At 42.4% G+C, this 13,962-nt stretch overlaps 1 protein-coding gene across 2 annotated transcripts in view; it reads left to right on the top strand.

The window, feature by feature from the left end:
• OIT3 (oncoprotein induced transcript 3) overlaps positions 1-13,962 on the top strand; it is a 32,904-nt gene that overhangs the window by 9,726 nt on the left and 9,216 nt on the right. For both annotated transcript variants that reach the window (XM_082222086.1, XM_082222087.1), the window contains exons 4-7: positions 1,589-1,711; positions 4,079-4,201; positions 8,649-8,809; positions 11,241-11,656. In XM_082222086.1, the coding sequence (XP_082078212.1) occupies positions 1,589-1,711; positions 4,079-4,201; positions 8,649-8,809; positions 11,241-11,656 (823 nt within the window). The remainder of the gene's footprint in view (positions 1-1,588; positions 1,712-4,078; positions 4,202-8,648; positions 8,810-11,240; positions 11,657-13,962) is intronic.

Raw genomic sequence — 13,962 nt, 5'->3', positions numbered from 1 at the left:
ATTGAGCATTCACTCTCATTAGTTTCCATGGCGGGGGGACGCGAGTGGTGCTGTGGGTTAAACCACAGAGCCTAGGATTTGCCGATCAGAAGGTCGGTGGTTCGAATCCCTGCAACGGGGTGAGCTCCCATTGCTCGATCCCTGCTCCTGCCAACCTAGCAGTTTGAAAGCATGTCAAAGTGCAAGTAGATAAATAGGTACCACTCTGGCGGGAAGGAAAACGGTGTTGCTGCTCTGGTTCACCAGAAGCGGCTTAGTCATGCTGTCCACATGACCCAGAAGCTGTACACCGGCTCCCTTGGCCAATAAAGCGAGATGAGCGCCACAACCCCAGAGTCGGCCATGACTGGACCTAATGGTCAGGGACCCCTTTACCTTTACCTATTCTATATTTTTCTGCATCACATTCCTTCTCTCAAAAAATCCTTTTAAGGGAAAGGCCATTTGTCATGCAAGAACACCAAATGAACTTTAATTGAGCAACCTGAATTTGTGAATATGTAATGGAATTCCACCCAAGGATAGACACAAGTATAGAGGTTCTCTGGGTTTCATCATTGATTAACAGCGCAATCCTACGCAGAATTAATTCCTACTGATCTCAATGGGATTTACTGCCTAGTAAGCACTACTAATTAATAGAATGCTAATAATAGGGTACTAATGAATCTCTTGTCCTAATAACATCTCCGCCACTCACCCTATGAAATCTGGCCTAATTCCGAGTCTTTATGCACATTGCTGACAAATGGGATGGCAAAAATCCCCATTGAATTAAAATGCCCTGGAAAGGTTTCATTGAGCTATCTAACTAGAAAAAGATCACTTTCAAGAATATGATGAGTAGTTCCCTCTTCTCAGCCCTCTGGAATTTCATGGAAGTTGAAAAACTATAGCATATTCTCATCTAGGAATCAGTGGTCTGGTTTATCTTGATTTCCCCTTCATCTTTTCTAACATTAGTTTAATTGGGTACAGGGATTTCCAGCATTTGTTAAGCAGATTTTCCTCTATATTACTCTACAGAAAATGTAATATAGGGGTTGATCTACATACAGGAAAAAACCACTCTAAATAAGTCAGAAATTAAATCGTTATAACAAAAGGGGAAAAAAGCTATGGAAAATCACTTAGAATTCCCTCCCTCCACCGCCATCTGGTGTTGTGTGTTTATAATGCATTCAAAACACAGTTTTTTGACTAATGTAGCTGAGTCCAGATTCAATGAGATTCAAGCTGCACCCAAAGTACTCAGTATACTCCATGTGTGCTGTGTCATGTAGAAGATTCACCCAAAAACAACGGCACAGACATCTAGTTCATATAACTCTTCCGTTTATTTTTGTGTGCCCATGCCCATGTGTGTAATGCAAGTGAGAACACGGCTGTTTCTTTAGACTCAGAATCCTGGCTGTCTTTTCATAATATGTAAGATGATCCTTACTACTAGCCTGTGCCACCTAAAGGAAAAAAATGTTTCCCTGATTCAGATTTCATTAATGGAGCAATTGGCTTGCATATTATACTTCTTAATCACCAGCTTCATATTGTTAAGTTGTGGATTTGTGGCTCCTGTTTTTCTCCACAGATGAAAATGAATGTGAACAGAATAACGGAGGTTGTAGCGAGTTCTGTGTGAACCTCAAGAACTCCTACCGTTGTGAATGTGGAGTTGGGCGAATTCTAGGGAAGGATGGAAAGACCTGCCAGGGTGAGTAAGGATCCCTTGCTCCAGGTCTTGCAGGCCTTTTTACACCTGGGACTGACTCCAGCTACAAAAGCTGAGGCTGGTGAACAGACTCTTTGGCTGGGGTATTGTTTTGGGGTTTTCGCTGGGGTGGGTGTTGCTCTTACTGATGCTATTTATTTGTATATTTTTGTGTCTATAATCATGGTTTATGTGGAAATTGTTCAACTTGCTTGTGTACTTTTTGATGTTTTATTAATTACTTAATGACTAATTTTGTTATGTTTGTGTAATTCTTTTCATTTTGTAAGCAGCCTCGAGCATGGTTTTGGCTATGGAAAGCTGGCATACAAATAAAATGATGTATGTATGGCTCCAACAAAACATCTGAAAGGTCACATGTTTCCCATCCCTGTCTCACAGCATGAGTTGTCTTCCTTAAAAATAATAACTAGTGGAATGGGACAACGACAGAAATGTGAACTGCACAATAGGAACTAGAGTACCGTAGCAGAGCCCTGTATTGTTAAACACTTCCTCCATAGCCTCCCAGCTGGAAATCAATGTCATATGATGTTAAGTTCAACTTTACATTTTCTGTGCAGATTTTAAATAAATGCAACCAGCATCAGTTCTTTGGGACCGCAGCAGGCAGGAAAGTGGGATTTAATCTTTCCTCTCCCTAATTAAACTTCCAAGAAAAATATCTCTTCTGAAAGTGCTGTTTACCTTGGGTAAATTATTGGTGCTATGCCAGTAATTATTGGCCCTTTCCACCAATGCTGTTTCCACTATTTTAAAAAACTGGCACTTTTTTTTTCATTGGCAGATTTATATTTGGGTCTAGCTTGGCCCTGGGTTGTTGTCTGAGAATGAATGGTGGAGGGACCGCAGGTGAAACCAAGGAAGACACCCTCTTCACATCAGTAATATACTTGTATCTTCATAATCTAACATTCTGGCCTTTGGGGGGAAAGCACTGGTAGCATCCATTTTAATCATTATTTTTTTGTTTTGTTTTTACTAAGAAGAGTAATTGTTTCCTTTTCGGTAAACGTTGGGAAATTTGTGCTTGCTATATAGATAGTTTTAAGACTCTGAGGTAATAGGTGACATTTTTCATGCGTTCAATGCTCTCCAAGGAATTTATTGAGCAATATACAATCAAGTTGGTCGGTTTCATATTTACTGATATGCCATGTGGTTTATGAGCCATTCCAGGAAAGATATAATTCACTTTGCAACCACCCCAACATCCATTGCACAGCCACAAAATTTTCAAAGGATACCATCGGTTTTAATGGTCATAATCTCAGAGTGGTGGGGTTTCCTAGCCTAACACATGGGCACTGATTTAAAGCTCATTTGAACTGCCAAGAGCTTGTCAGTCTAAGAAATGCCTTGGATGTTTTAAAAACTACCTGGAAAATTTTTATTCTTTCCGTATGTACAGAGACTGCCCGAAGGCCCACTCTCCACTCCCATCCTGCTAGCCCAAACTAGCAGGAGGACACTAACTTGGAAAAGGCTGCCTTAAAATGGTAGCTGGTCTGTATTTGCTACCAACTGTAAACTTGGCAGGATCTCCTTTTTGCATGCATTTAACGGTTAACTGTACAGTGGTACCTCTGGTTAAGTACTTAATTCGTTCCAGAGGTCTGTACTTAACCTGAAACTGTGCTTAACCTGAAGCACCACTTTAGCTAATGGGGCCTCCTGCTGCTGCTGCACTGCCGGAGCCCGATTTCTGTTCTTATCCTGAAGCAAAGTTCTTAACCTGAAGCACTATTTCTGGGATAGCAGAGTATATAACCTGAAGCGTATGTAACCTGAAGTGTATGTAACCCAAGGTACCACTGTACACTTAAAAAGACAAGTTGTGAAGCCTAAGTTTTACACATTTTAAAATATTAAAAACTTTTTTTAAGAAAACACAAAAAACTGAGAAATTGTGGGTGTCTGCAGATTAGGACATTACATTGATTCACAGGGAGCAGGAGGTGTGTGTGCTGTTTGCTGCCTCTTCCTCCAAATTGCTGTAACATCCAACAGAGAAAGTCTCATGTACAAGTGCCATTTAAATTAATGAGAGCTGCACAAAAAGCACAACCTGCTTCCTAATGTTCTTCCACCATTCATATTCAGTTTCCCATTCATGTTCTATTCACAATTCCCATCCATGTTCTTCCACAGTTCCCATTCATATCAATGCGGCTTAGAAAAGATTTTGCCCAGAATGATTGCAAAAGTTAATGTATAACATATGAAGGTTTATACCACAGATAAAATTGCTATAAAATCCCCTTGTTATGGGCATATAGAGACTTTCATCTCAAGCAGATCTGGGTTGAGCAAAGATTTTTGTGTGTCTGACCGTTATCTCTATCCTAGAAATTGAAGGTTGCCACAACAACAATGGGGGCTGCAGCCATGTTTGCGTCACGGTAGAAGACACCTACCAGTGTGAGTGCCCACGCGGTCTTGTTTTGTCAGATGACAACCACACTTGTCAAGGTAGGACAATGGAGATCGCTAGCGACAAATAGTACATTGTGGCTGGTGCAGGAGAACGTTGCTGGGGAGCAAATGCACCACCTGTTCCCTTTGCCCCCACCCTATTAGAAATGAAGTATATTTTGAAGGAGATCCTCCTAAATGCTGAGGTCAGATCAACAGATCAACCCATTTCTTCTAGCCCTGTACATTGGGGAAGATCTCAGTTATGTTCCCTGACCTAGTTTTGGTTCCTCAACACTTGTCTTGGCTGTGTGTTCACCATGGATCCCTCTTCCCTTGTTCAGTGGTTCTTCTGCTACAGTTCAGTCCTGCTCGACCTCCCATTTTGATGGGCAAACACAGTATTCGACACCAGCCTGTCACAGCAAAATGCTGACCCACCTGTGAAATTATGCTGCCCCGCATTTGTCAGAGGCATTTGGCGGGTTCATCCTGCAGTAGTTTCTTCTGCAAGGACAATACGTGGGTCAAATGTCTCATATGCCCAATAGTGGGCTCATCAGCTTGAGTATCTAGTGCTATGGCAAGACTCTCACATGCTGTGCTCTGGAACAAATGTGTTTAAGGAGCAGCCACTGCACTTTATTAAGCAAAACACATTTATGACCACACATACAATAGTTTATGGGAACATAAAATGTAGACCCTGCCTCCAACTGCATAAATACAGCTTTTTATTAATTCTAATTAGGTGCATGGTGATATAGTTGGTAACAAGGCCAGCAGTTATCCAAAGCAGTTTGGAAATTAATGTTTCACTTTACACTCTTCCTGTAAATTAGTAGTCAACATTACCCTCAATCCTGCTGAAGAGAGAGTTATTATATTCCTTGATCAGCTAGGAATTGTTTACGTTTGAGGAAGCACCAAAAGAAATGTATGTTTCTGGGACAGCAGATATGGAGAGGGGAGGGGACACAAAGACAGTGCTTGTGAATGTTGGCAAGAGTGTGCCTTCAGGGGTAAAGTCAAACCGTTGGGAGAGTTACAGTGCCTTCTATGGCTATGGAGAACAGTATGGGAGAGACATGTTTTATTGGAGGTGGGGCAGATGAAGGCATCCGGTTTTGCTGCTACAAGTGCAACACAGTCTTTCTTCTCTCATACCTTGGATGGTCATCGGTCATGGATGCTTTAGTTGAGATGACTCTTAGGGTCCCTTCCAATTCTAAGACTCTGCCATTCTATGATTTGCCTCAGAAACATAAGTTGGCCTTCATCTGTAAGGCTGGATGAGGGGAAAAAGAGGTCTGGATAGTACACTTTCTTATGTCCCCCCCCCCACTTTAATAATTGCTTCCAAGAAGAAATACATATTTTCTGCCCTTGCCTTACTTGATTAATGAGAGACAGGCCCTCAAACTGGGATCCAAACAGCAGAAAAGCACCAAGCATACTCATTTATCAAAGAGTTCATTGAGTGACTTAATAAATGTCCTAAATCAGGTCTGTGAGCTGATCAATTCATCTATGCAAAGTTATCCATCTGCCAGGCATTACTGGAAATGGTTTCCAAATTGTCCCTCAGAAGCTTGAAAGTAATGTTTGCCTCTCCCTTCACCGCCCCCCCCCCAGCAACCTCCTGCTTTCTGGTTTGTTCTCTGGTATTTGGGATACATAGATTCCTCTTCATTCTTGTGTATCTACCAGAGCAGTTGCTGGCAGACAGAGAACCTTTGCCTTTTCATTTTCTGTTTCTTGGATTGTGGTGTTGTTGCTGCGGGGTGGGTTGTGGTGGGTATTCTTGCTGTTGCTGCTGTTGGTTTTTTAACTTTATTTTAGATTTATATGGAAATGGTGATTTTTGTGGAAATTGTTCAGTCCGGTTGTCCATTTTCTGATGTTTTATTTATTATTTATGGCTACTTTTGTAATGTAGCATTTACATATTTTTTTTCCATGTTGTAAGCCACCTTGAGCATGAACAAATAAAATTATGTATGCTTCAGTCACAACAGCACCCTTGATGAAGCCAGGAGGGAAATGCAGGAATATTACTTTTCTGCATACATGTGTACACACTTCAGTATATTGTTTTCTTATCAAAACTATTTCCTGGACTGGGCAGATGGTTTAAAAAGTTTTGAACAGTAACATTTGAGGAAAAAGAAAACTGTATTTTATCCAAGATACCAGGAGTCAGAAATCAATACATCAGCTTTAAATGGGGGCAGCACCTGTTTTCATGATTCTGAAAAACCTGGCAAAATCAATGCCTGCTAACTGTTACATTAGCAGGATTCATAAATCTGTACCTTTCCACACTAAAAATAATTTATAGTCTGTTCATCGCTCTAGCTTGAAAATTATGTGTCAGTGAAACAGTGAAGATTGTGTTTCAGAAAATTCCCTAAATATGGATGACAGTGTGTTTGTTTTCCTTCAAATGTTTCCTCACAGAATGTATAGTGATGGCAACAAAGAACACAAACTAGTTAAACTCAAATGGATAAATATGAAGTGAGTTTTCTGCCTCAGTCAGTAGTAAACTGGAACTTTTACCCATCAGGATATTTGTGAGGATGGGGCAACATTCCTTGAAAATGTTCCTTCATTGTGTATAGGCTGATGGGCAACTTTTGATTCTTAGAGGACACTTTATTAAAGGACAGGCAGCCCTGTTTATGGAAGCTTTTAATGTTTGATGTATCACAGTATTTTAATATTCTTTTGGAAGCCGCCCAGAGTGGCTGGGGAAACCCAGCCAGATGGGCGGGGTATAAATAAATTATTATTATTATTATTATTATTATTATTATTATTATTATTATTATTATTATTATTTTTCTCCAGACACCACTCTAAGGGCAAGAATAATCCAACACCCTCATGGATAGTTAGACTTGATGATAAGTGGTATTGCCTAGTAGTAAAATGTTCACATATATAACTAAGGTCAGCAATATGGGGTGAGGCAGGCTGAATAATCAATGTACTCCCAGAGCAATCCTTTCAGGAGACAAATTGGCCAGTGGCTCTTTGCCTGTCCAGAATACTCATGAGATAGAAAGATAATGTAACCTTATGCAAAATTGACACAGACACTGGCCTACATCCAAAAAGCTGCTTAGGCTCACACAAGGGGCTTGTGCTATCCAAATATAGTTTTTTTGCTTGACCTTTTAAATTTTAAAAAGGTAAAGGTACAAGGACCCTGTTAAGTCCAGTTGCAGACGACTCTGGGGTTGCTGCGCTCATCTCGCTTTACTGGCCGAGGGAGCTGACGTTTGTCCGCGGACAGTTTTTCCAGGTCATGTGGCCAGCATGACTAAGCCGCTTCTGGCAAAACCAGAGCAGTGCATGGAAATGCCTTTTACCTTCCCGCCGGAGTGGTACCTATTTATCTACTTGTACTTTGATGTGCTTTCGAACTGCTAGGTTGGCAGGAGCAAGGACTGAACAATGGGAGCTCACTCTGTTGTGAACAGCTGGCTAGGCTATGTCACAGAATTCTCCTCCTTTCCTTAAGTAGTTTGTCACATCGCATGGAAAGGTGCCGTTAGTCTTTTGTCAAACTTTCTGTTTTACTCATTTCACAGTGCCTTAAAACAAACAAGCATTTTTTTCCAGTTTTTAAAATGAGAATGACTTTTAAAAAACAAAATACAACAATACAATGCAGATCAGTCAAGTTCATGTCAAGATTAATAAACATTTCATCTGTCTAATTATATAACAAAATAAGTGCCAAGTGTAAGATACATACATTAAAGTAAACGTGTGTGTGTGTGTGTGTGTGTGTGTGTGTGTGTGTGTGTGTGTGTAGGAATCCATCAAATACAGTTTACCCCAAGGGATCTCTCCAGAATGTTCTATGTGTTGTCAGTGAATTCCAGACATGTTCTCTCTGAGGTAAATATGGAATAAAACTGTGCCATTGGTTTCACAGTTCTTGGCCAATGATATATTTATTTTTCATTATTCATATATGCAATAATATATCTTCTTGCCTTCATGCTACAATGGTAGTCTGGCAATTTCTTAATCTGTGAAGATCAGGTTATTGGTGCCAATGCAATGCTAGCCATATGCAGCATCGCCACAAATGGAGGAGAGTTTCCTATCTGGAAGCGATCTTGATTTGTGGAAGATTAGGATAAAAATAAAATACCTCCCTCTAATACTGAATCATCACAAAAGTGCACATGACACTACTAGATCTCAGAAATACAACGTAAGCACAGTTAAGCTCTCATCCTGAGGGGTGAGGATGTCACAGTAGAGAAGACAGACAGGTCTCTGGGGGATTAAAGAAGCTGAATCTAAAGCTTAAAATAATCATCACATTTTACAAGCCGGCAGATCAAAGCCAGGTTTCCACCAGGCAAGATGAACCCATATCAGGGAGCATTTGCTGCAGATAAAAGAGGCATCAAAGGAGGACTCAGGCAGCTTCTCTAAGTTTCATTTCCAGCTCACTCACTAGATTTGCTCTTTCTTACAGTCCCTGTCCTATGCAGATCTACCTCCATAGAGGTGAACATCCCTAAGGATCTAGTTGGAGGGATGGACCTCTCACTCATCAATGGTTCCTGCAAAGGAGTATCCAATGGAACACATGTCAACATCATCTTCTCCCTGAAATCCTGTGGCACCACTATAGATGTACGTATGAATATTAGCTTTTTCCTGTTGGCTGGAAGGATGTATCTCCATCAGAGACTATCGATCCTATAACATTGAATCTGTGCAATTCTGGTGTATGTAAGAATATTCTCAAGAGCACATTGACACTGCAAATCTACATTGGTTTTACTTCAACCTTTCCAGAACAATTCCAGGAATGAGTGTTTCTTTGATATTAGATTTCAGTATTAGCCACACACTTACACCCAACAGCATAGTAAATAAGCAAAAGAACAAGAAACACCTCTGTTAAAATTAGTTTTTAAGAAAATATAGTTTATTCGCCTGGCAACAGAGGAGACTGAAGCTGCCCTTTGTTGGCTGGCAGAATAATGACACCAGCTCTCAGCTTCCTCAGTCGCTCCTGATCCATCTTATAGCTATTTAATTGGGTTTCCACTCTCTTTTCTGTGTTTAAAGTACATTTAAAGTAATATTCTTATGTATTTTTAAAGTACATAAGAAGAGCCCTGCTGGATCACTCAGACACCCGTCAAATCCAGCATCCTGTTCTCAGCATTGTGCCTCTCACAAGCTTTTTAATGAAAATTATCACAGCTGGAGTGATTACTCTCTTTTTTTTCCTTATAGCTATTAACACACATTCAATTCTGAAATTTGGGAGAAATTTCTATTTCCCTTATATTCCATATTCCATACCTGTTTCACTAACCATCCACCAACCACTGGAAATCTTATTTGGCCATCCCTAACATTTCAGCATGCCCACACACTTTCCCTCTTATCTTGGTTAGCATACAGACTAGAAACATGTTTTTTTCTAGCAGGTTCATAGCTTGGGGGCACTCCTGGATCCTTTGCTGCCACTCAAGGCTCGGGTGGCCTCTGTTAGGGTGTGAAACCTAAGACGCTGGCAAGTTAGCAGTGTCATGTAACTTTAAGTAGTCAAGCTCGTTAAGTTGTTAAGTTGCTCAGTATATAAAGAGTGTTTGTTTTCTCTGTCTGTGGGGCGTGGAGCAAAAATGTCCGAAAGCTCCGGAGGTGTTTCTGTTATCTTTCTGTGTCGTCATTTCTTTGCTGCTGAGACTTTGAAGCTTGTACTGCAACAAGAATCTCTGCACTGGACTTAATTAATGCTCTGCAAAGAGAGCTGTTGCTGGTGGCGCAGCGGAAGCATTTACTGGACCAGTACACAAACTCTCTTAGCCTCAGTGGCCTGGAGTGCCTTCCATCAGCTTTGGCTGGTGGCCCAGCTACACCCCTATCTGGACAGGGATAGCCTAATTACTGTTGTCTATGCTCTGGTTAGGACGCGGGTGGCACTGTGGGTTAAACCACAGCGCCTAGGACTTGGCAATCAGAAGGTCAGCGGTTCGAATCCCCATAACGGGGTGAGCTCCTGTTGTTCGGTCCCTGCTCCTGCCAACCTAGCAGTTCAAAAGCACATCAAAGTGCAAATAGATAAATAGGTACCGCTATGGCGTGCTCTGGTCCATGGGGTCACGAAGAGTCGGACACAACTAAACGACTAAACAACAACAACAATGGCGGTAAGGTAAACTGTGTTTCCGTGGTTCGCCAGAAGTGGCTTAGTCATGCTAGCCACATGACCTGGAAGCTGTATGCCGGCTCCCTCGGCCAATAAAGCGAGATGAGGGCTGCAACCCCAGAGTCAGCCACGACTGGACGTGATGGTCAGGGTTCCCTTTACCTTTACCTTATGCTCTGGTTAGATTACTGCAATACGTTATACATAGGACTGCCTCTGAAGACACTTTGGAAACTTCAGCTAGTGTAGAATTCAGTGGCCAGATTGCTCACTGGAGCAAGATGGTTTGAGCATATTATACTGATCCTGGTCCAAGTGCAAAGTGATGGTTTTGACCTATAAACTTTAAATGGCTCAGGACCACAATACCTCAAGGACCGCCTCTTTCCAAATGAACCTACCCAGACCCTGAGATCACCTTCTGAGGACCTCCTCGAGAGGTCTGGTGGGTGGCAACATGAGAACGGGCCTTCTCTGCAGTGGCTCCCTATCTGTGGAATGCTCTCCCCAGGGAAGTTTGCCTGGTGCCTTCATTATACACCTTTAGGTGCCAGGCAAAAACATTCCTTTTTAACCAGGCCTTTCGTTGATCTGATTGACATCCTATGCCCTTTTAAAATGTCGCTGGGCTGAAACCTCTGGGTAAAGGGGGGTATATAAATTCAATAAAATAAAATAATAATAATAATTTTTAAAAGCAAATTTTGACAGTACTGTAGAGTTTCTTGTTCCTAGGAAGCTGTCTTCTGCTCCCACAGAAGCTGACTTCTGTCCCTCTCCCCCTGCACTCTTGCAGATTCGCTCACACAGACCCAGTCATAATAGAATTGTTCCTCTTCACATATTTCCTCGTCTATGTCCATCTGGCTTCACAACGTTCTCTTTCCTTCTCTGCCCCAGGTGGTAAATGACAAAATCATCGCTACCAATATGGTGACTGGCTTGCCCAAGCAAACCCCTGGCAGCAATGGCGACATCATTGTCCGCACAGGGAAGCTGTTGATCCCTGTGACTTGTGAATTCCCTCGCCACTACACCATGTCAGAGGGCTACGTCCCCAATGTGAAGAACTCGCCGCTTGAGATCGTGAGCCGCAACCGGGGGGTCTTCCCCTTTACCCTCGAGATATTCAAAGACAACGAGTTTGAAGAGGCCTACGGAGATGCTCGCCCCACCCTTAAACTCCGAGATTCTCTGTATTTTGGAATTGAGCCCTTGGTGCACGTGAGGGGTCTTGAGACATTAGTGGAGAGCTGTTTCGCCACCCCTACCTCCAAGACTGATGAGATCCTGAAGTACTATTTGATTCGAGATGGGTGAGTGTTGGCGCTGCTTCTTTCATTTCCCTGATGTTTCAAAAACCCCTGTTCTCATTGCTGTTTTGGGTCTCTCAGAGCATGGAGGATAACAGAAAGTGCCACCCCTTTCTCAAGGCAAAATGTTTTTTTTTTCTCTGCTGCCCATCAGAACAGTCGCCAGCTGTCATGGCTACCCAGGCAAAGCTACCCACTACATAAAAAGGAACCAGAGGGAGCCGTTGGGTGAGCAAATGGATGTCTTACAACTGCAGTTACAGGAGCCAACTCTCCCTGTGATTGTAATGACTGGTAATTAATTTGGTGCCAAGAGTTAAAGCCATTTGCCCTTCTTTGTAGGCCATCTGGTGACCCACCATTAGAGCATATTTAACCAATTAGCAGAATTGTGATCTTCAGTGATTGGATTACTTCAGTGGGAAGCCTGCTTAAGGCCCTCAATGAGGCATGGGACTTTTTCCCCTTGCAAAATATTCCTTTATAAAATAAGTCCCCCTGGACTGGAGATGTACATACAGTAAGTACTCTGGACTTCTTTCACATCTTACCGTCATTATTTGAAGAGGCCATTTTACACATTCTATTCCCCACCCCCAGTAGCGACAATCCCCACCATAGCAATTGCTGGGGCATAGGACTCTTCAGATATAAGTCAGCAGAAAGGATTTGACCAAGTGCTATAATATATGCATAGTTCCATGCTCTCCATCTTCCCAAGAATGAGTTCCTGGGTAGACTCTTGCAGGGTCAGTTTTCTTGTGAGGAAAGCTTTCTGGAGACTTGGGTGACATGTTTCTACACATATAGACCAACCAGAGTGTGAAACAGAAATGCTTTCATTCTCCAATCATGAACTCTATCCTTCCCACTTAAATGTGCTTCTCCTGCAGATGGGGACAAGGATAAATTGCAATGGCCAGGCATAGCCCTCAAAGGCCTTCAAGCCTATTCTTCACCATCAAGTGTGAAGTCATATGCAAGCCTAGAGAGTTTTGGGGGGGCGGTACAGTCATTCTGCAAAAGCAAAGAGCATGTTCGCACCAACATGTGTAGTGGCTTTTAATTGAATTGTTCCTCAAGCAGTTAGCAGTCTGTCAGTATCATTACATCAAGACTTATTACTGTTTGGCCCAAGGACTTCTGTGTTTTCTATACAGTTGGCTCATTAAATCTACCAGGATCCCTTCGGGCACTCCAAAACCTCAGGCTCCAAACATCCACTCGCTGCCTGCAACTTGGAACATTGTGAATGGTTTGTATGTATTTTTAACGGCAGCAGCAAGGAGAAAAAGAGGAACAACAAATGCATAGGAGAAGACAGGAGGCCGAGCTCTGGGGCTTCCAGTACTCCATGTTAATCATGATGAGCAGCTCCTCCTGTTAAAAGGCTCTTGTATATTTATGGCATGTGTGCCCTGCAACCCCACTGCTGCCTTTATCCTCTAGAGGGCATCTCGAGACAGCAAAATGGAGGCTGGGTGTGATGGAACAGGCATAAGGCTGGCTTCAACATACCTTTTATTTTTATTTTTGCCAGTGTCACAAAGTTGGAAATAATTTTCTGAGCTTCAACGAACAATTTTTGCCAGCTAATGGCCAAAACCAGGATTCAGTTTCACAGATTTAATGCATGGGAGAGAGGGGGACGATCAGACATGTTTCAGTGTTAGGAAGGAGAGTGCTTAAATCTTTGGGCACTTATACCAGCTGTTGCTTCGATCTGTCCCAAAATTTATAAGGAAACAGGTGAAATCTGTGCCTAGTCCCAGATTGTCTGTCAGAGAAAAAAGGTGGGGTTCATGTGGAAATAAGTTACAGTAAGAGCTGTTTGCCAGTAGAAAAGACTCCCATGATAGGTGGTGGACTCGCCTTCAATGGCCACCTGTCGTGTATGATCTGGTTGAGATTCCTGCATGGCAGGACAAGGTGACTCGGGGTCCCTTCCAACTATACAAGACTAACCAAGAGAGAGACCCCTTCCTGGCTAAGAGTTGAAAGTGCCTCTCGCTTCAGTTGCCATTGGAAAGAAGTGTTCAAAAGCTCTGTGAAGTGCAATCAAAGACACACACATACACAGTCCTGCTTGCAGGATTAAGTACCCTCCCAAGCTACGCATTTGGGAGCCTTGTGAGGTATTTCTGTTGCTAGCCTGCTGCTACACTATAGACGGCAAGCAAGTCAGATTGGCTGGATGTTTCCTCACATAAAACACCTCTCTTTGCACATAACAGACCAGCAAGTCAGGCCGGAGGACTAACTTCTCTTGCTGGTATCTATGTGCAGACTATCTTGTGCTTTAGACAAAG

The sequence above is a fragment of the Podarcis vaucheri genome (assembly GCF_965113315.1).
Source record: "Podarcis vaucheri genome assembly, chromosome: 5".
Lineage (NCBI taxonomy): Eukaryota > Metazoa > Chordata > Lepidosauria > Squamata > Lacertidae > Podarcis > Podarcis vaucheri.
Note: the sequence above shows the minus strand (reverse complement) of the source record. Positions and strands in the feature narration are given on the sequence as shown.